Here is a 22,560-nt window from a genome sequence, read left to right as displayed (position 1 = left end):
AGCCTGGCCAACATGGTGAAACCCCGTCTCCACCAGGAATATAAAAATTAGTCAGGCTTGGTGGTGCAGGCTTATAATCCCAGCTACTCAAGAGGCTTAGGCAGGAGAATCACTTGAACCTGGGAGACAAAGGCTGCACTGAGCCGAGATTGTGCCACTACACTGCAGCCTGGGCGACAGAGACTTTTTTATCTCAAAAATAAAAAAATAAAAAAATTAGTCAGGCGTGGTGGCACATGCCTGTGGTCCCAGCTACTCGGGAGGCTGAGGCAGGAAAATCACTTCAACCTGGGAGATGGAGGTTGCAGTGAGCCAAGATGGCACCATTGCACTCCAGCCTGGGCAACAGAGCAATACTCCACCTCAAAACAAAACAAAACAAAACCAAAAAAACCTTCCTTAGGCCAGGCGTGGTGGCTCACACCTATAATCCCAGCACTTTGGGAGGCCAAGGCAGAACGATTGCTTGAGCCCAGGAGTTCAAGACCATCCTGGGCAACACAGTGAGACCCCATTTCTTAAACAAACAAAGAAACACCTTCCGGTATCCATAAAAGAATAAAAATAACTTGATATAACCCTTCCTACCTATTAACAAAAAATCTAATAAAAAGTAAAATGAATGTATTACATAAGCCAGAGGACAAGGGCCAGAAACGAGAGACGGGTCTTTTCTTTCTGAGTTATCTAATGTTCCAAGGAAGCGGGAACAGGCAGAGCAAACAGAGAGAAAACGGCAACGCCGACTTCCCTAGCCTTGCTCTCGGGATGAAGCCCCTGCCAGACCCACCGTCAGGGGTGCCCACCACGGGCTCAGGTGCACTGGGGCTGCTGAGGGCATCACCACTCAGCCCCTCCTTGAGGGCAGCTTCTGGGATGATGACGGCCATGGACGCTGCTTGTTTCTTGCAGGATGATGAAGATGTCTCTGAAGAGGGCGTGATGGAAGGCGGAGTCCAACGGGGCACAAAGGTTATGCCTTCTTCTTCTAACTGGCGAAGGTAGTATTCGATGATTTCCTTTCCCTTTAAAACAAAACCAATTTAAAGGTGAGTATATATTCAACATTCAAATTACTCATCTCTCCCAAGACTTGTCTTTTTTTCTAGCCAACAGAAGATGGTGAGCCTCACAAGCTTTTTTTTTTTGAGACAGGGTCTCGCTTTGTGGCCCAGGCTAGAACACAGTGGCATGATCACAGCTCGCTGCACCCTTGACCTCCTGGACTCAAGCCATCCTACCTCAGCCTCCCCAGTAGCTGGGACTACAGGTACGTGCCACCTCATCCGGCTAATTTTTGTATTCTTTGTAAATACGGGGTTTCGCAATGTTGTCCAGGCTGGTCTCGAACTCCTGGGCTCGAGCAATCTGTCCACCTCAGCCTCCCAAAGTGCTGGGATTACAGGCATGAGCCAGTGCGCCCAGTCCCTTACAAGCTTTTAAAACACCAATAAAACTGAACTGCTACAAAATAGATAGAAAAAAAAAAAAGGCCAAATGCTTCTGTGTTTTTGTTTATTTTACTTGTTCTTTTCCAAGGTTTAGGAAATAGCATCTAAAGAGATGGAATTTTTATATGACTATTTTAAAATGCTGATTTAGGGTACTTGTACTCAATATATGATTTCTGTCTCAATTTCAATTCTTTCCAACGCAGTACCCTGAAAATGAGCCTTCAAAAACCACTCCATAATTCCACATGGATAGATTTCGAAACCACAATTCTATAACAACTGATGAACAACAGCACAAAAACGAGAAAGGAAGGTCTTCTGTGGAAGAACTGACAATCCAAGGAGGGCAGCTGCCCAGCAAGCACCTTCCCAGGCCCCCAGGCCTCCTCCCAATCCTGCAGCAAGGCCTAGGTGCCGTGTGCCAGCTGCTGCTGCCTCTCCCCAACTTCTAACTCTGTCAGCAACTCCAGGCAGACAGTGCCATGGCTGGAGCTACAGGCACCTCCTTCCTCCATCAGCAACCAGCACAACCTCAACCCCTATACCTAAAGATGAGGCAGGGGGTAGGGATCACAGCATCTTCTACCCAAGAAATGCTGCAAATCCCTTGCTAACCCATCCCCAGCCTTCCAAAAAGATGGGTCATCTCAGAGACTCCTGCCCACCCTCTGCCATAAAATCCCAAGATACACTCACTTTTTTAATGTTGCTGGTATATTGTTTCATTGCAATTTTTTCCACTGTACTTTCAAAACCAAAGAAAGATTTAATATCTAAACTTGCAGACTGTTCAAAACAGGTCCAATCTTCATTTTCAGGGTGAACCTGCAGATAAACAGAAAGCACTCTCACTGACTGAATTGACAACAGAATATCATCTGCCTGCTCTTCAGTTTAACCAGTAACCAGAAAAAACACTTACTGTACTAATAATGCTACTACCATAAAGACAGCAGATGGAAAAAATGCCAAAATCATGTTCAAAATCAGGATCAAAATCACATTCTAAATCATGAAGAGATCCAAATAATTGTTCAAAAACATTTCAAAGACGACTATAAAAGGAGAGCTTCATTTTCATTCTTGCTTCATTCATTCATTCAACATACTCACTGAATAGTCTTCTCCATCATGAACAAAGAGGTACTGGCCTTCGAAGCTTTCAACAGAGTCTAACAGAGGAGACAATCAGCCAGAAACACAGTATGCAAGGAAATTAAAGATAAGTGCGTGCTATGGAAAAAAGAAAACTTGGAGCAGAGGCTAAAAGAACCAGGGATGGGGGTCAGGCATAACGGTTCACACCTGCAATCCCGACACTTTGGGAGGCCAAGGTGGGAGGATCACTTGAGTCCAGGAGTTTGAGACCAGCCTGGGCAACAGAGCAAGACCTCATCTCTACAAAAAAATTTAAAAACTAGCCAGGCGTGGTAGTATGTGCCTATAGTCCCAGCTACTTGGGAGGCTGGGGCAGGAGGATCACTTGAGCCTGGGAGGTGGAGGCTGCAGTGAACTGTGATTGTTCCACTGCACTCCAGCCTGAGTGACAGGGCAAGATCCCATCCCTGAAGAAGAAAAAAAAAAAGCCTGGGGGTTGGGGTGTCAGGCTGCAGAATTAAATGAGTGGCTGGGGCTGGCCAAGAAGGGGTGACCTGAGTCGAGATGGGAGGAGGTGAGACTAGAGACGTAAAGAAGACGAGCACGGCACAGCGAGCACCTTGGAGCCAAAGCCCCTGGGGGAGGCCCACCGCATGACAGCAAGGACAGGAGAGGCGTAACCAGGAGAGAACTCAGGCCCTTGCAAGCCACCATAAAGACTCTGGGCTCTTCCTCTGGGTGAACTGTGGAAACGCTCCAGGGTTTTGAGCCCAGAGAAGTGACTTAATCTGACATACTTTAAATAGATCACTTTGAATTCAGTGTTAAGGATACGCTGCAGGGGAGAAGGGCAGAAATACAGCAATCTGGCAGGAGGGTATTCTAAAAATCTGATAAAAGAAGTTCTTGAAACAGGGTGGTAAGCAGTGAAGATACTGAGACAGACAAACACTCTCGGCACTATTCTTAAAGGCACACATCTTAGTCCTTCATTAGATATTTCTAACACATTACAGTAAGACCAGAAAAGAAGTGGCATATGAATATAATATTTAAGGCCGGGCGCGGTGGCTCACGCCTGTAATCCCAGCATTTTGGGAGGACGAGGCAGACGGATCACAAGGTCAGGAGCTGGAGACCAGCCTGGCCAACATGGTGAAACCCCGTCTCTACTAAAAATACAAAAATTAGCCGGGCGTGGTGGCGAGTGCCTGTAATCCCAGCTACTTGAGAGGCTGGGGAATGAGAATCACTTGAACCTGGGAGGCAGAGGTTGCAGTGAGCTGAGACTGTGCCACTGCATTCCAGCCTTGGTGACAAGAGTGAGACTCCATCTCAAAAAAAAAAAAAAAAAAAATTAGGCCAAGGGGTGGATCACGTGAGGTCAGGAGTTCCAGACCAGCCTGGCCAACATGGTGAAACCCCATCTTTACTAAAAATACAAAAATCAGCCTGGCGTGGTGGCATATGCCTGTAATCCAAACTACTAGGGAGGCTGAGGCAGGAGAATCACTTGAACTCGGGAAGCAGAGGTTGCAGTGAGCCGAGATTGTACCACTGCACTCCAGCCTGGGTGACAGAGGGAGACTGTGTCTCAAAAAAGAAAAAAAAACCAAAACCAAAACCAAATCAAGGCATCACTTGGCTGCCTTAACTGCCATGACAACACAATCCACTCTGCAGGAGACCACACCTGCTACCCTTCCTCCTACACATGAGAAACGAGTGACAACATCTAATGAAGAACTGCCCTCTAAGACAAAAAGATGCGCTGTTTAAAATGGTGATCCAACAATCCTCAGAAGCCGTATGTCAGCAGAATGTCTTCCGCCAAGTGACAGATTACTCACGGTGTAGCAGCAATGCTCATTAATGATGACCCGATTGGAAAACGTTTCATTATAAGCCTCAATGTGCAAAGTACGTTCCCGAGAATTCAGTGAGTTTTTCTGGACAAAATAAACATAATCAACTCCTGCAATCTTTAAAAAAAAAAAAGAAAGAGAAGTGGGTTTATTAATAACAACCAATAGCACAGAAGCTATAGTGTAAGTTCATGTTGTCTCTGGGGGCTGCCCTCCAAAACACCCTTTCCCTCCAAGACACCCTTTCCCTCCAGGATGCCTTTTCCCTCCAGGACGCCCTTTCCCTCCAGGACGCCCCTTCCCTCCAGGACGCCCTTTCCCTCCAAGATGTCCTTTCCGACCATTACCTTCTTCAGCAGTCTGGGTGCATCTACATCCAGCTTGCAGCGCCTTTCAATGACATGAATAGCCCCATCTTCGCTCTTGAATTCATTCACAGTGTCACTGCCCACGAACATCGGAATCAAAGGACATGTAGGGAACCTCCTTTCATAGGCCTATAAATTTAAAAACCAAGAAAGCGGAAGTGAGCAAAGACACAACCTGATGTCCTGCCGCTGACCGTGTTCTCCCTGGAACAGCACCTCTCAGTGCACGGCAACAGGCAGCGCCACAACTGTCTTCACATCTGAAGCTTTCATTAAAGAAGAAAAAGACACTCCATGTCCATGGATTGGAAGATTCAACCTAGTAAAGATCTCAATTCTCCCCATAACTAACATCATTCCTAACAAAACCCCAGCAAGACTTTTTGGTAACTATAGACAAGATTGTTTTAAAATTTATATGGAAAGACAAAGGAACTAGAACAACTAAAACAATTTTGAAAAAGATGAATAACTTGGGAAGAATCAGTCACCCCGGTATTAAGGCTTACTCTATAACTACAGTAATCAAGACCGTCTAGTATTAGCAGAGGGGCAACTGACATACAGATCTATGGGACAAAATACAGAACCCAGAAACAGACTCAAACAAATACACTCAACTGATTTATTTTTTAGTATCTGCACCTGTCAGGGAACACCGATTGATTTTCAACAGAGATGTAAAAGCAATGAGGGAAAGAAAGCAGGCCAGTCTTTTCAACATGTTACTGGAGCAATTACACATCCATAGGCTAAAACAATAATAACAATGAATCTTGACCTAAACCTCACACCTTGTATAAAAATTAACTCAAAGATCAGCAACTTAAATGTAAAACACAAAACTAAAACTTTTAGGAAAAAAAAAAAACAGAAAATCTTTGCTGGGCAAAGAGTTCTTAGATGTGACAACAAAATCACAATCCATAGGAGAAAAAATATATAAAATGAACTTCCTCAAAGTTAAAAACATTTGCTCAGTGAAAGACCCTGTTAAGGCCGGGCGCGGTGGCTCACGCTTTTAATCTCAGCACTTTGGGAGTCTGAGGTGGGCAGATCACGAGGTCAGGAGATTGAGACCATCCTGGCTAACACGGTGAAACCCCGTCTCTACTAAAAGTACAAAAAAATAAGCCAGGAGTGGTGGCGGGCGCCTGTAGTCCCAGCTACTCAGGAGGCTGAGGCAGGAGAATGGCATGAACCCAGGAGGCGGAGCTTGCAGGGAGCCGAGATCGTGCCACTGTACTCCAGCCTGGGCGACAGAGCGAGACTCCATCTCAAAACAAAACAAAACAAAGCCCCTGTTAGGAGAATGAAAAAACAAACTACAAAATGGGAAGAGGTATTTACAAACCAAGTATCTGACAAAGGACTAATGCCTAGAATACATAAAAAATTCTTAAAACTCAACATAAATATAGTGAGCCAGGAGAACACTGGTTTGGACTGAGCTCCTGCACCAGGCCCAGCAGATCAAACCAAAATGGAGCCCCTCTTGGTAACCTCCATACCACCAAGCCAAAAATAAGTTGTTTATCTGACTTTGCAAGAAATCAGAAGAAAGAGAACAGCAAATCCTCCAAATGGGCCAGTTTGGGCCAGCGTGATAAGGAAGTCCCCTCTGTGTTAACCTTTACAAGGAAAGTCACTCTGAAACCACCCATCTGCTCTCTGTTCTGTGTCTGTTTCCCTCATCCCTTTTCTGTCTACAAAGCCAACTTCCCCTGCTCAGCTCATGAGAACACTCATTCTATTTTACAGAATTCTGTTTTATAGAATGAGGTGTTGCCTGATTCTGGAATCAAAAAAGCCAATTAAGATCCATACACTAAATTTTTTGTAATTTTGTCTTTTGACACACAATTGAAATTTAAAAATGGTTAAGATGGTAAATTTCATGTGCTTTTACCATGATAAAAAAAAAAAAAAACAAAACCTCAGGAGTTTAAAAAAGTCCAATTAGAAAATGGGCAAGAGACAGGAAGTGATATCTCACCTGAGAGGATACACAGATGGCAAATAAGCACACGAGAGATGTTCATTAGAGAAAAGGACCATTAGGGAAATGCAAATTAAAATCACAAAGGAGTATCACTATACAACTATCAGAATGGCTAAAATAAAACACAGTGACAACACCAAGTGCTGGTTAGGATGTGGAAGAACTGAATCCCTTCCACATCATTGGCAGGAATGTAAAATGGTGCAACCACTCCAGAAAACAGGTATCTTCTTAAAACCTAAACATGCAACGGTATACAACCTAACAAATGCACTCCTGGGCGTTTATCCCAGAGCAATGAGAGCTTATGTTCGCACAAAACCCCATATACAAACATTCATAGCAGCGTTACTCATAATAGAAACTGGAAACAACTCCGAGATGTCCTTCCTGAGTGAGGCTAAACGGACTGCGCTGCAGCCACACCACGGAACACTACTCAGCAAAAAAAAAAATGAACTGTTGATCCAGGTGAAGAACTGGATGAATCGTGGGAGAATTATGCTAAGCTAAAAAAAAAAAAAAAAAGCCTCAGCAGTTACATACTGTATGATTCCCTGTCCATAACATTCTTGAAAAGACAAAACTATAGAAACCGAAAACAAAAGAGTGGTTGCCAGGGGCTAAGGAAGGGGTGGGGACAGGAGGGAAGCAGGTGTGGCTGTAAAAGGGCCATAAGAGAGACGCCTGGGAAACACTCTGTGTCTCGACTATGCGCACGGCAGCATCCTGACTGTGCTGGTGCACGCAGTTCTGCAAGATGTTATCACTGGGGGAAGATGAGTAACGAACACATGAGATCTTTCAAGATTATTCCTTGTGAATAATTAAATTATTCAATATTATTCTTTGTGAATAATTTAATTTACTCTGTAGCAATCCACAAAGATTACCAAACTAAAGATGTTGCAGAATTCATATTAAAACCTAAGCGATCCAGAGGCCCAGGCATGCAGATCACTTGAGCCCAGGAGTTTTAGACCAGCCTAGGCAACATAGCATAACTCCGTCTCTACAAAAAATATAAAAATTAGCCAGGTGTGGTGGTACATGCCTGTAGTTCTAGCTACTCAGAAGGCTGACATGGGAGGACCACCTGAGCCCAGGAGGTGCAGGCTGCAGTGACCTGTGATTGCACCACTGCACTCCAGACTGGGTAACAGAGTAAGAGTAAGACCCTGTCTCAAAAAAAAAAAAAAAAAAAAAAAAATCCAGTAGCCCATGGTGCATGTGAACAGGAAGTCATAGGATATAGGGTAATAAGAATAAGGCCGGGTGCAGTGGCTCACGTCTGTAATCCCAGCACTTAGGGAGGCCAGGGCAGGCAGATCATTTGATGCCAGGAGTTTGAGACCATCCTGACCAACATGTCGAAACCCCATTTCTACCAAAAATACAAAAATTAGCTGGGCACAGTGGCACACACCTGTAATCCCAGCTACTTGGGAGGCTGAGGTGGGAAAATCACTGGAACCTTGGAGGGAGAGGCTGCAGTGAGCCAAAATGGCGCCACCGCACTCCAAACTGGGCGGCAGAGCGAGACTCCATCTCAGAAAAAAGGGGTGGTGGGGGCATAGGGTAGTAAGAATCTAGGCTGTAAGAAGGAACCTGAAAAAGGAAACCCAGTGCCTGCCCCTATGGTCGTCCCCATTATAAAGGAAGGTACTGCAGGATGGGTTGAGCATCCCTTCTCCAAAATGCCTGGGACCAGAAGTGCTTCTGATTTCAGATCTTTTTCGGGTCTTGGGAATAGCTCTATTATACTTACTGGTTGGGCATCTCAAATCCACAGATCCGAAATCCAAAATGCTCCAATGGGCATTTCCTTTGAGCATCATATCAGTGCTCAAAAAGTTTCTGATCTGGAGCATTTTGGACTTCGGACTTTCAAATTTGAGATGCTCAACCTATACTAAAAATGAGGCAGGGTTAGAACTGTGAATTCCCATCTTAAATTAATCACAACCAAAAACAGAGTCAAGGAAGAAACCTTTGGTATTAAAAATATTAATGAAAATGGCACAAATGGCTTTGATTTTACTTCTGACAAGGTACAAGTAGCTTCAGAGCATTACTATACTAAAAACACTCCCTTTCTGGCAGCAATTCCCTGATGTTTACCTTCAACAGGACTGCCCTTCTGAATAGAAGTAATACATAGATCACAAACATTGCCATCAAGATCCCAGAAGGACTAGAGAATCACAGGAATTCCTCCGCCTGGGTTTTTACTACGATTCCTTCAAAGTCACCCTCAGTTTTCTTGCCTGTATCTCACTTTCTCTCCACAACGTTACAAGGTTAAATCAATGTGGAAAGCACATGCTACACTCCAGCTGCCTACGCACAAGGGACCATGGTAGTCAGTACAGGAGGGAGGGAAGGGAGTCAATGACATCCATGAGGGTCAGAAGGATAAGCAGGTGCCAGGAGGCAGAAGGGGGAGCACACGCTCTGCATGGAGGGGCAGCGTGGGGAAAGCCTTCGAGAGAGAGGAGGCACACATGCTGGGCCTCAAAGCGTGCCAGGGTCTGTTCACAGTCAGCGAGGCGGAGAGCATTTCCAGGAAAGAACTGAGGAGAACGACTGCAAGGCAACCTCAGGTGGGGACAGGACCCATAGCCCCCAGGGGAGGGAAGTGGTGAGAGGTGAGGCCAGGGGTCGCTGTGGTGCATGACGATGTGGCATAGACCATGCCTTGCCAGGTGCAGACAGAAGGCCCTGGCCTTCCTCTCCAGGAGCTGGGATGGAGGGAGTGCGAACAGGTGGCCAGAGTCACATTTTCAGAAAATTAATATGAGACTCATGCGCAGGATGGTCTGGAAAGAATGCAAAACCCACATGTGGTGGCCAATTATATTTGCTTCTTCAATGTTCTTACTTTGGAAGTTAAAAATATATTCTTTATATTTATCTGCTCCCCTCTTCTACTCAAACATATTCTGAATCCCATTACTGCCAGAATCTTGAAAAATCACTCAGTATCTGTCTCTTCATGCACTTTATGTAAACAACACTTAAGAAGTTTAATCACCTGCACAGATCCCACCACAGATAAGTCCCATTCAAAGCCCTAAGAATTTATTAAGTACTGAACACACGAACAATTCCTAGGAAAACAGGTTGGCTACCATTTGTTCTATACGGACACTGAAAACCATCTAAACTGACTTCCACTGCACTCTACTTAAAAAAACAAAAAAAAAAACTGGCTTTGTACATTCCAGTACTATGACGTACCAAGAAACTGAGACTTAACAAAGGTTTCAAACAAACTGAATCTTTTTAAGTGACATATAGGGCAGAGTAAGCACTTACTAAGACGTAGCCTTAGCTAGAACTAGGCCATTTTCAAAATACACACACCATCCTTCCAATTCTTGAAACAGAGTGGTCAGCATAAGGTGTCACCCACGCAGCCTCACCTTGAATTTCAATCACACTAAAAATGTTCCCTTCCCTGTAAAATTATCCATCCATGTAGACTCCTATTTGCACAGACATTCACTTTACCTTGGCATGGCCAACCAGATGACATTTAAGGTATCCAGGCTAAGGAGCAGCTAACTCAGAAGCTGCACTGACCTCTCCAGAGCTCTGTCAGCGTCGGGGGCAGTTAGCAAGCGCCTCCCTTCCTCCCTCCACATTCTCTTCCAAGCCTGTCACTCTGCCACCAAATGCACTGCTAGGCTGCAGGGCAGAGACTTTTTATCCTCAGGAGAATGAGGACTTCAATGCCTAAAACAAAGTCGTTGTCCAAAAAACATGTTTTGAAGCATAAAATACAAGCTTACTCAATAAAAAGATAAGTCCTGCCTTTTGTTTCTGCACTCTCTTACCCTGACCCGTCTTTCAGAGACCCATCAGTTAAGGTCAGTAAATTTTCTGCATACTGTCAGCATACACAATTCTAACTGTGGAGGGTTCTGGAAATGAAAAGACTGCAAAAAGTAGAGGTAACTTTCATCTCTGGGATGGCTTAGGTACCAGAACCTGAGTTTTTCAGCATGAGCTACAAGCCATGCAAGTTTCTACAAAGTATGTAAGCAGGCCCTGAAAAACAGAAGCATTCTAATTTGATTAAAAACATCAATCTATGTCCTAGCTCCTAGCTCTTTCCATTGGAAGGGGCGAAAAGCAATGACATCTCAGTTCATGATGAGCAAACTTGGCAACCAGATCTTGATTTCCAAATACCAGTCCCTATTACAAAAGAATCCGTGCGGCTGATTACAAGTCTGGAGCAAGGGAAGGTCAAGGCGAGGCAGAAACATTTCTCACCAGGAGGCGAGGGAGTGCTCAGTGACAGATGGGGATATGTCCAAGGGACAGAGGAACCAGCCTGAAGGGGCTCCACTCACCAAGTCTGGGATAATTTGAACACCAGAAAGAAAAAAGGTGGCAAAGCATTATAAACCACATAGTGATACTCGACAGGGGAGAAAATTTTTCAGGAAAAAAAAAAAATCTAATAAACACAGAAGGAGTGCCAATTAGGAAATCACCATTTTCTAGCCACCAATGCACAATAACTGATTCAGACAAGGATCATCAATGAACGCTAACGTAAGGCGCTCAGAAGAGACAGAGTCTCAAATTATCATACTGCAGGTTACAGATAAATTTAACAAAGGAACAAAGGTGGGTACCTTTACAATGGAAAGATCTCATGGGCACCACCTTCACCAAATGACTGAACTGAGCCCCAGCAACAGGCCAACCGGAGAGCGTGGCGTGATGCAGCGGAAGCAGACACAAATGCCACAGGCTTCTGCGGCCCTCAGGACAAGATGGTTGACCCTTAGCTAATCATGAGGAAATAAGGCTGGGCATGGTGGCTCACCCCTGTAATCCCAGCACTTTGGGAGGCCAAGGCAGGTGAATCACCTGAGGTCAGGAGTTCGAGACCTGCCTGGCCAACATGGTGAAATCCCGTCTCTACTAAAAATACAAAAATTAGCCGGGCGTGGTGGCGCATGCCTATAATCCCAGCTACTTGGGAGGAAATCATCAGACAAACCCAAATTATGGAACATTCTACACAACTACCCTAGACGCTTAAACGAAAAAAAAATGTCAGAGTCTTGAAAGATAAACAGAAAAAGCAAGGAACTGTCTAGAATAAAGGCATCTAAAGAGAGAACAACCAAATGCAATGCTGCATTAGCTCTTGGATTGGAATAAAAATAGCTATCGAAACATCTGGGGAACAACCGAGGAAATGCAACCATGCATTTCATATTAAATAACACTTTTTTATTTTTATTTGTATTTTTCTGAGACGTATCACTCTGGTCACCCAGGCTGGAGTGCAGTGGCACAGTCTTGGCTCACTACATCCTCCGCCTCCTGGCTCAAGCGATCCTCCCACTTCAGCCTCCGAAGCAGCTGAGACCACAGGTGCACGATTCTTTGCCTGTGATAATAATCACAGCTAGACAGAAGAATATCTATTCTTAGGCAATACATGTTTTAGTATTTAGGGGTAAAGTGTCATGACATAAAGCAACTTACTTTCAAATGTTTCTACAAAATGTATGTGCACATGTGTTTGTGAAAGAGACAGAGAAAGCAAATGTGCTAATTTACCTAGGGGACATGCATACAGGTGTTCATAGTACTTTTCTACCAACTTTTTAAAAAATGAGCATTACTCATAATAAAAAGTTTGGAAAGACATTAATAGTTTGAAAAAGGTAGCTTTAGGGGAGAAAGTCCACATGTAAAATAAAACCTGCTTTTATGACACAGTCAGAGCCTACACAGATTGGTACAAACCAAGAAATCAACCTACAGTTTTTATTGTCTTTTGCAATAACTGATTAAATACAACACTGCCACGTTTTAGATGTGAAAACGTGTACAAATTTTAGGTCTGCCCGAAGCTCTGGTCGAGGTGGTGGCAGGCCTGGTGCGCAGCACAGCAGGACAGGGCTTTCTCCTGGGGCCTCAGCACTGGCTCCAGCTCCTTGGGGCTCAGAGGAGCAGCAGCCTGGGGAGCTTATGCTTTTCAAGCAAAGCCAGCAACTTGGACTTTTCTGGAAAGCTTCTCTATTTTTAAAACCCTGTTTGAGCCACAGAGCCCACATCAGCAGGCCTTCACGTTTTATCTCTGCACTAAAAGAATGTGGGAAGAACCCCTTTTTCAACTCTCACCAGGTTCGAATCACTGCGCCGGAAGAGCAACAGCAATTTCCAGGTATCCACAGTGTCATCCAGCCATTTCCTAATCACGCCCAACATTTACCAAACACACAGTCAAGAAAGGCTGGACAAAATGAACTCTCCCAGAAGTAAGTTCTTCAGAGAGGGAGAAAGGTTCTTTGATGTATCCTTTTTAGAGGAAAAATTATTTCTGTAAGACAAATAACTACTGTAACCATTTGCTCACTCATTTTTACACAGCAATTGTTTCAGTAATAAAAACAAAACCAGGGCCTCATCAACCTGACCCTGAGAGGAAGCTCCTCCCGGGTAACTGCTTCCTCCCACCTTCCTACACCCACTCTTCCTCTTTCAAAAGGGATTTCTGAGCCTGCAATTTGGAAGGCTGGCAACAGCACTTTCAGGTTTTAACCAACCTTTGAATGCAATTTTGACATATTAAAAGCTAGTACTGTGCTAAAGAAAGCCATATTTTTGTGAAGACATTTCAACTTGAAAATTAATGAGCTGAATGCTGCACTCCACCAGAAAAACCCATTCAAAACAAATTCAACCTAAAGAATTTGTTCAAAACAAATTTAACCTACCTTTAACTGAGCTATGTTCATACCCAGTTTAGCCAACACACCAAGCCAGCTGTTTTCCATGCAACCACTGGGATATTCTACAGCATCAGACATGACCCTCAAACTCATTTATACACAGATCTGGTTTTACCCTGGAAAGAACCCGTAAGTAAAACAACTAACTACAGCCTCAGTCTCTCTATAAGCTGCCAGTGCTCAAAGAAACAAGTATTCAACATACCAAGAAAATGTGTCCAACTTTGTAGGCTGCCATTAAAAAAAAAAGAAAGAAAACGTGGCAAACTGACCAAAGTCCCTCAGAGTTCTAATTCTGTAATTCACACACTATCAAAATAACAGCTGTTTACAGAGGGCCTACCACATGCAGGCCCTATACTAAAAATTCTAAGGAATATAAAAGTGGAAGGCACAGGAACATGGCTTATTTAGAGAGGCAAGACAGAAAATCTCATAACTAGCTGGGTGGGGTGGCTCACGCCTGTAACCCCAGCAGGCTGAGGTGGGTAGATTACCTCGCCTGAGGTCAGGAGTTTGAGACCAGCCTGGCCAACATGGTGAGACCCTATCTCTACTAAAAATACAAAATTAGCTGGGCACGGTGGTGCATGACTGTAATCCCAAATACTCAGGAGGCAAGGCTGGAGAATCACTTGAATCCAGGAGGCGGAGGATGCGGTAAGCTGAGATTGTGCCATTGCACTCCAGCCTGCGCAACAAGAGTGAAACTCTGTCTCTAAAACAAAAACAAATTTATAACTATATACAGCAATAGAAATGGACTGTATTAACAAATGGACTGTATTAACAAAAAAAATCTGCTTAAGCTATTCGGGGGAAACCACTTCAGGTTGGGATGGTTACGGAGGGCTTTGCTGGGGTGGTGATGTCTGCAGAGGGCTCTAAAGAGAAACCCAGGGAGAGAGGAACATTCCTGGCAGGGAGAGCATCAGCAAGAGATGGGTCAACTCCAGAGAAGCCTCTCAGACCCACTTGCAGAACATCAGTTTCCTCAGACGCTGGCTCAGACACAAGCGGTCATTCCATGAACAGCTTCAAGCACCGCGGTCTGCTGCTGAAACTCCAAGCAAATAAAGATCGAAGCTACTTCTAGACCGTAAGAGTGACAAGGACCCAGGAAGACTACATGTAATCACAATTCAGTCCTCTGTAGGCTCCTGTATCCCACCTCGTTTCCTCACCGGAAGGCTACCAAGAGAAACGACTTCTGTTTAGTCCACTGGTAAAGCGAGGTTTCAAATTGCATGCTATTTGTGAACATGTGTTCATCCTAATAAGGTATTTATAAAAACTAAAATTCATAAAAACTTGAGCCCTTTCAAAGAAAAGTCAGGATCCCAGCAGTTACGGCATACCCGTCCACTTGTCCAAATACTGACAGCCCCGAGCATCCACAGCTAGGATCAAAGGCTGCTTCTGGCAAACTCGCAATGGTACATGGCATGCACATTATACTACAGAAAGAAGTGCCACATCTCAACCAAAGTCAGCTGCCTCAGGTACCAGTCTTCAGTGAGACAAACGCATCAAGTCACAACAGCAGACTGGTAATCTGCGCTTAGATCAAACCAGAAAATAAGGCTGAGGCGGGAGGATCGCGGGAGCCTAGGAGATGGAGGCTACAGTGAGCCATGATCACGCCACTGCACTCCCATCTGGGTGAAAGGGCCAGACCTTATCTCAAACAAAAACAAGAAAATACAATGACTATACTAAAATTAAAAACAGGCCGGGCACGGTGGCTCACTCCTATAATCCCAGCACTTTGGGAGGCCAAGGCAGGCAGATCACCTGAGGTCAGGAGTTAACAGACCAGCCTGGCCAACGTTTCTACTAAAAATAGAAAAATTAGCTGGGCATGGTGGCAGGTGCCTGTAGTCCCAGCTACTCGAGAGGTTGAGGCAGGAGAATCGCTTGAAACCAGGAGGCAAGGGTTGCAGTGAACCAAGATCACGCCACTGCACTCCAGCCTGGGTGACTGAGTGAGAATCCGTCTCAAAAAAATAACAACATAACGTAACATAACATAACATCACATCACATCAAAATAAAACAAAACAAAACAAAATAAAAACCTAAAAACAAATATGTAGGCCAGGCGCAGTGGCTCATGCCTGTAATCCCAGCACTTTGGGAGGATGAGGCGGGCGGGTCACAAGGTCAAGAGACTGAGACCATCCTGGCTAACACAGTGAAACCCCGTCTCTACTAAAAATACAAAAAAAAATTAGCCGGGCGTGGTGGCGGGCGCCTGTAGTCCCAGCTACTCGGGAGGCTGAGGCAGGAGAATGGCGTGAACCCGGGAGGTGGAGCTTGCAGTGAGCTGAAATCCTGCCACTGCACTCCAGCCTGGGTGACAGAGTGAGACTCCATCTCAAAAAAAAAAAAAAAAGTAAAAATTTGACATAATCCAAAACATTTCTAAGATCAAACATATATGAAGCTTAAATTATGAACTTCATCTTAGAAGACCTCTAACTCCACGGTTCTGATGATACACTTTCTCCAAAGCTAACATTTAGTACGGAAAAGTAAGTTCACCCTAAAGTGCTATAAAATCGAAGGAAAAAGTATCATGATAGATGCAAAGTAACCCAACAAAAAAGGTTGGGTTTCTTTTCTAGGGCCTTCTCATTAAGGTATGATTACGATGAGTATCGTGGAAGGCATTAATTATAGCTGAAAGAACAGACAGTAAACACATTGCTCACATGCCACGCACCAAAACATTTGCACTTCCAAGCATTTTAGCATTTTTGACCAGGAATAGGTTCTTTTTACCACCCCTCTCTCAATGCCTGCCCTCACAGTTTACCACGCAATGGTATAAAGCAGCTATGTTTACTTTTGATCAAGGAGCCATTTCAACACACATCATACCACACAACAGACAGGGAATGGGCCAACACCGGGAGGGCTGTGAGATATTCTGCATCAACCCATCGGAGCTTCTTCCATTCGTACACCCACTCCTTTGCTCCAAGAGTTCCAGACACGATATATATTTTTGCTAGAAGACAGGAGAAAGAAACTTCAAAATCTCTTCCAAATTTCACGTTTTCTCTTAGGAAACAGCATGGCTCTTCAAGGTATCCGTGCCACCTGGGGTGTTAGGCCTGTGACAATGAAAGGTCACTACATCCAGTGACCATCTGTGTGTTCTACCCTCCAGCCTATGCTGAACTTCACCCTGGACTACCTTCATTTAACACACAGAGAGTCCCCAACTCCTACCGGTCCGTGCATAGCTGAGAACCTGGCCACGCTGCCGGCATGTCAGCATTACTGCCTGAGCTCCACCTCCTGTCATATCAGTGGCAGCATCAGACTCTCATAGGAGCGAGAGCCCTATTGTGAACGGCACACGCGAGGGATCGAGGCTGCACACTCTGTAAGCTGCCCGCTCCTTAAGAGAATCTAATGCCTGATGATCCGAGGTGGAAGAGTTTCATCCCGCAACCATCCCCTCCACCCCACAATCTGTGGAACAACTGTCTTCCACAAAACCAGTCACTGGTGCCAAAAAGGTTGGGAACCACTGCTTTAACAGAGACCTTCACATGACTTTATTAGCAGGCAACAGTGACATAATTCTAAAGGACCTTGGAAAAATTACCCACAAAATTAAAAACTTCACACGTAAAAAGTTTTAATTCCACAGAGAGGTCACTCATCTGATTTATCCACATTATATTTTAAAATAGTGTCAAAACACACACAGTAGTAGGGTTTTTTTTCTGACCTCTTAAAATAATTCAAGTTAGTGACACCCACACTGTGTTTGACTCTATTCTGGAAGGCCGTGTTCTTGCAGATCTGAGTGGCAGGTGGGATGGAAGTGCTATGAACCAAAATTACTGACGACGGTCTCCTCGTCATGAGCAAGAGAAGCTGCTACTAAATACAGCTCCATCCGCTTTAAGATTTTCTGCCATAAATTTCCCTAAACCTGTGGGTCCTAGAAACAAGTGCTAGTGCATGAACACTGCACTCAAAAAAAAAAAAAAAAAAAAAAAGGCGGGGGGAGGGGAACAAAGGGAAAAAGCCACGGGTACAAAGGAGCAGGCAAGCAAATCTTAGCAAAGAACTAGGGCATTACCCACCAAACCTAACTTGACAGCTCTGTGACACCCCCAACTCTGTCCCCCAATGACAGTGGCTGTGATTTTATACTCTTCATATGACAGCCATGTGTCCTGTCGAAATTGTTCCTGGTCCATACAAAAAGAACTAGGTATATGTCAGTATTTCACAGTATCCAGCAGAGGATTACAGCTTCTAAGTTTTGAACCACTGCTATAAGCACAAAACAAGCACGAAAACAAAAAGTTATGCTCAAAAGAAAAATAATCATCTGCTAAAACACTAGCATGTCTACATTTGGCTAAAGCAAGACTACTATTCAGATCTAGTGTTAGATATAATGTTTTAAGAGGAGGTCAGTTTCAGATTGTTCTAGTTAAAAACAAACACTATTCCTTCTCTCCTTGCTGAAACTAACATACATGCAACTAAACATAGCTAAAACTGGTTTAACAAGGTCTTCTGGAACACTTTCTCTTAAAGTACTTTTAATGTATTCTTCTTCAAGAATTTCCAGCCAAGACTACCTGGAAACTTTTGTTAACACTATTTAATAGGCTGACATAGAGTTACTGAGCTTTCAAATGAAATCCAAAGTATAATCTACTATGCCTGATTAATTGTATCTTTCGCATTTAAATTTAAATTAGAAAAATAAGGCCCATCATTATTCAGAAATGTCTGTTACATTTCTGAAAGATCTCAAGACGGACATCTCAGACATTAGCCCGGGGGGCTCTATGTTTTAAATTTGCTCACTGTCCTGAACATAATCATCTCAGACATTCCTGACCAGCTCATCTGGGTACATTTGTCCTTCAGCACTGTCACATGTGTTCCTTGATGTCTCAGGAACTTTCATGGTGCCTCAAAACCAAAAAAATTTACCATTTATTAAGTTACTAGGTCCAAACAATTTAAAAAGCATTTATGTCCTAATAACTTAGTAACCATTTGAAAAAATAATAAACTTAAGTTGAAGAAAAAATGTCTTTGCTTCATTCTTAATTAGAAGGATTTCTAAGGATGTGTAATGGTGCATCGTCAAAATCCAAAGACATGTACAACACAGAGTGAACCTAGACATAAACTACACATTCTAGTTAAAAATAACATCATTGGCCAGGTGCGGGGGCTCACGCCTGTAATCCCAGCACTTTGGGAGGCCGAGGTGGGCGGATCACCTGAGGCTGGGAGTTTGAGAACACCCTGACCAACGTGGAGAAACCCCGTCTCTACTAAAAATACAAAAATTAGCCAGGCATGGTGGCAGGCGCCTGTAATCCCAGCTACTCAGAAGGCTGAGGCAGGAGAATCACTTGAACCTGGGAGGTGGAGGATGCAGTGAGCCAAGACTGTGCCACTGCACTCCAGCCTGGACAACAGAGCGAGACTGTCTCAAAAACAAACGAACAAACAGACAAAAAACCATAATTATTGTGTAAGAGATATCCAGTGGGGAAAAAATAATGTTGTTAATATTAGTTCATCAATTTTAACAAACATACTGATAGAGGCAGGAGGCAGACAAATGCCTAGGCAGACAGGAGCAGGTCCCCAGTGAAATCCAACCTTCAATCTGGAGAGAGTCCTGGGTAAATCCTCAGATGGACTGAGAACCCACCTTCTCATTTGGCACAGTTTCCTCTGATTGATCCCAGTCTTTCACCTATTTTACATATACCTACCCTTTCCTAATTGGTTTACTTTTTTTTTTTTCAAGACTGAGTTTTGCTCTTATTGCCCAAGCTGGAGTGCAATGGCACGATCTCAGCTCGCTGCAACCTCTGCCTCCTGGGTTCAAGTGATTCTCCTGCCTCAGCCTCCTGAGTAGCTGGGATTACAGATGTGCACCACCACGCCCAGCTAATTTTTGCCTTTTTAGTAGAGACAGGGTTTCATCATGTTGGTCAGGCTGGTCTCAAACTCCTGACCTCAAGTGATCCACCTACCCCGGCCTCCCAAAGTGCTGGAATTACAGGTGTGAGCCACCATGTCCAGCCTCCTAATTGGTTTTCTACACTATCATGCCCACCTTTGAATGGTGTCTTCTCTTTAATCTTTTTTGCATACTCACAAACCAATCAGCATACACTCCCTATTCTGAGCCCATAAAAAGCCCTGGGCTCAGCTATACGGAGGCCGGAAATTAAAGAAAAATAAAATTTAAAAGAAAGAGAAATAAGTTTTCCTGTATTAGGCTGCTTTGTCCCAGAGGCAGCAACAGGCACAGCCTAGACCCAGGAAAAGTCTTGATAATATTATCTAATGTGCTCTGGAGACTTTCCCAGCACTCCCTCAATACAGGGAGAAGAAAAAACAAATTTTTCTTTGTTTTATAGAATGAGTTTATAGATTCCTGTTCTCTCTAACTAGTGACTTCAAGTATTCTGTTTTATCTAAGAAATACAATGAAGGTCATGAAAAGCCTGAGTAGGCCTGAACTACAGCTGCCCGGGCACCATAGTGAAGGTTATAGGATAAGTCCATGCCTAGGCAAACATAGATAACGGACATCTGGGTTGCACAGCAACAAGTTATGTGCAACCCTGAGTTATGAACCTGTAACAATTTAATTAACTGTCTTTGTCCCGCCTCTGTATCCCTGCTTTCACGCCACTATAAGCTTGCTTTAGCTAGCCCACCCCCTTTTATGAAGTGTGTATGAAAGTCAAGTGCTGTCTGTGTTCCGAGCCCAACCTTTGGGTGTGAATCTGCTGGGCCTGAGTGCACTCAATAAAAGATTCTCCTGTTTTAACCCGAGATCTCTCTCTCGTCCTCCTGAATCCTGCAGCAATACTAGTGCCAGAGATGATGAATTCCTCTTCAAAGGGTTTAACTGTGTAATGTCCTTGTTCTTTGTTCAGAAGCCTAACCTCCTTATACTCTCTTGTTTCTGGCCTGCAAACAACCCTCCTGCTCTTGTTGTGCCCTGACATGCTCAGACAAGTCTGGACATACCTTGTACTGTAACAGACAGACTGCTCCTACCCCCTCCTTCTCTTACAAATCACGCGTTCACCCTATTCAAAAAAGCTTAAGTCTTAGCCAACTGGGATCAGTTTAGATTGTATGGTCCAATCCTAGCCAACAGGGGAAGGACACAGGGACAGGAAATGCGTTAGGGAGAAAAACCCCTTCCCTCCTTTGTTCGGTGTGTTCTTGCAGTCGTAACAGACGCAGGCGGCACCCTTCTGCAAAAGTAAATTGCCTTGTTGAGAAATCCTTTGTCTCAGTGCTAGCTTTTCTCTTGAGCACTGCTTACTTGTTCCCAACAATCTGAGGGCCCATCCAGGATTCCTATTCTCCTCTGGGGAAGGGTCTCCAGTCCTCACTCGTGAGGAGACGTGTCCCACTGCCTCGTTGTGGTGGCCTCAAGGGTTAGGGATCGAGACCCACCTGGTGTGACGAATAAACCCGGACTGTTAGCAACGTGGGAGAAAAAGGCCTACAAATACCACGGTGACCAGGTAACTCTGTGCAGTGAAGTATTTCCTCGGTGGTCAGGACATCCTGGAGGTTGAAAGTGTGCGAATGAGACGCACAGCTGAATGCGGAGTCTGCATCTGCAGTTCCGTGGTCACCTCACACGACTTAGGGCAGCTTGCCTGTCTTGCCTGTCGGGGGATCATACTGACCTGCCAACGCTAAGAGGGACCTGAAAATTCCCGCAAAGGAAGCAGCCAGAGAAGGATTAAGCAGAAGCGAAAGAATGCAAGAAATCTCAAGTAAGGGGGGTTGGGCCTCTAAAGAAAGAGTGCGAGAGGCCAGGCGCGGTGGCTCACGCCTGTAATCCCAGCACTTTGGGAGGCCGAGGTGGGCGGATCACGAGGTCAGGAGTTCGAGACCAGCCTGGCCAACATGGTGAAACCCCATCTCTACCAAGGAAAAAAATAAATAAATAAGATACAAAAAATTAGCCGGGTGTGTGCCTGTAGTCCCAGCTACTTGGGAGGCTGAGGCAGAAGAATCGCTTGAACCCAGGAGGCAGAGGTTGCGGTGAGCCGAGATCGTGCCATTGCACTCCAGCCTGGGCAACACAGCAAGACTACACCTTAAAAAAAAAAAAAGAAAAAGAAAGAAAGGGTGCAAGAAATCTCTAGTAAGAGAGGTTGAGCCTCGCAAACTCAAAAAAACACCTTCTCCAGGATGCGAAATACCCCAAGCAAGACGATAGAATTCCCCGACAGCCCCTTAGGTCTCCTGCTAAAATACTGGAAAGATAATGAAAGGACTAAAAATAAAGAAAAAGCAACAAATGATAAAATATTGTTGTTTTATTTGGACTAAGGAAACTATCCTCAAACCATCAGTTTTCTGGGTACAGTTTGGATCAAATGAGGACTGGATTTGTCAACTTTTAATAGAGTATGTGAATAACAAGAGTCCTGTCTCTCAGGAGGAGATACACTATGCCCTGTGCTGACAGCAGGGGCCTGTCCACCTCTACCCCCTCAAAGCCAGTAAGAATAAGCCAGAAACTACTTCCCCTATAGAAACTAAGGCCCCCACCAATAAGCAACCCACGTGGGATCCTTTAGACCATCTGCCTCAGCCAGATACCTCTCACCTCCCTCCCCCTCAGGCAGCCGCCCTGGACCCTTCCCCTGACTCACGTTGTGCCCCCTCTTTATAATCCTAATTCTTGGAATCATTCCCAGCCTGAGGGCCCTCCCCCAGGAAGACTTCAATGTGAGACAGAACAATGTAAAAAGGATATTCAAAACTTCCCTTTCCCCACCACTTCTAAAGAGTTAGCTCCAGCTCTCTTCCCCTTAAGGGAAGTGCCCCACAGAGGAGGCTAAATGCTCCATTAACTAGCTCAGAGGTTCGAAACCTAAAAAGGGAGCTCAAACCACTCTTAAGTGATCCTTATAGAGTGGCTGACCAGATTAATCAATTTCTCGGACCCCACATATA

The 22,560-nt window shown here is 44.5% G+C and overlaps 1 protein-coding gene across 10 annotated transcripts in view; it reads right to left on the bottom strand.

Annotated features, from left to right (window-relative positions):
• The window catches only part of SEC14L1 (SEC14 like lipid binding 1), a 75,655-nt gene that overhangs the window by 20,933 nt on the left and 32,162 nt on the right, over nucleotides 1-22,560 (bottom strand). For all 10 annotated transcript variants that reach the window (XM_063655855.1, XM_054460200.2, XM_054460197.2 and 7 more), the window contains 4 exons: nucleotides 4,765-4,914; nucleotides 4,403-4,534; nucleotides 2,151-2,279; nucleotides 791-1,025 (listed from right to left, as the gene is read on the bottom strand). In XM_063655855.1, coding sequence (XP_063511925.1) covers nucleotides 791-1,025; nucleotides 2,151-2,279; nucleotides 4,403-4,534; nucleotides 4,765-4,914 — 646 coding nt within the window. The remainder of the gene's footprint in view (nucleotides 1-790; nucleotides 1,026-2,150; nucleotides 2,280-4,402; nucleotides 4,535-4,764; nucleotides 4,915-22,560) is intronic.

This window comes from Pongo pygmaeus, chromosome 19 (genome assembly GCF_028885625.2).
Source record: "Pongo pygmaeus isolate AG05252 chromosome 19, NHGRI_mPonPyg2-v2.0_pri, whole genome shotgun sequence".
In the NCBI taxonomy this organism is placed as follows: domain Eukaryota; kingdom Metazoa; phylum Chordata; class Mammalia; order Primates; family Hominidae; genus Pongo; species Pongo pygmaeus.
The sequence above is the reverse complement of the archived record's forward strand: the minus strand, read 5'-3'. Positions and strand labels throughout refer to the sequence as shown.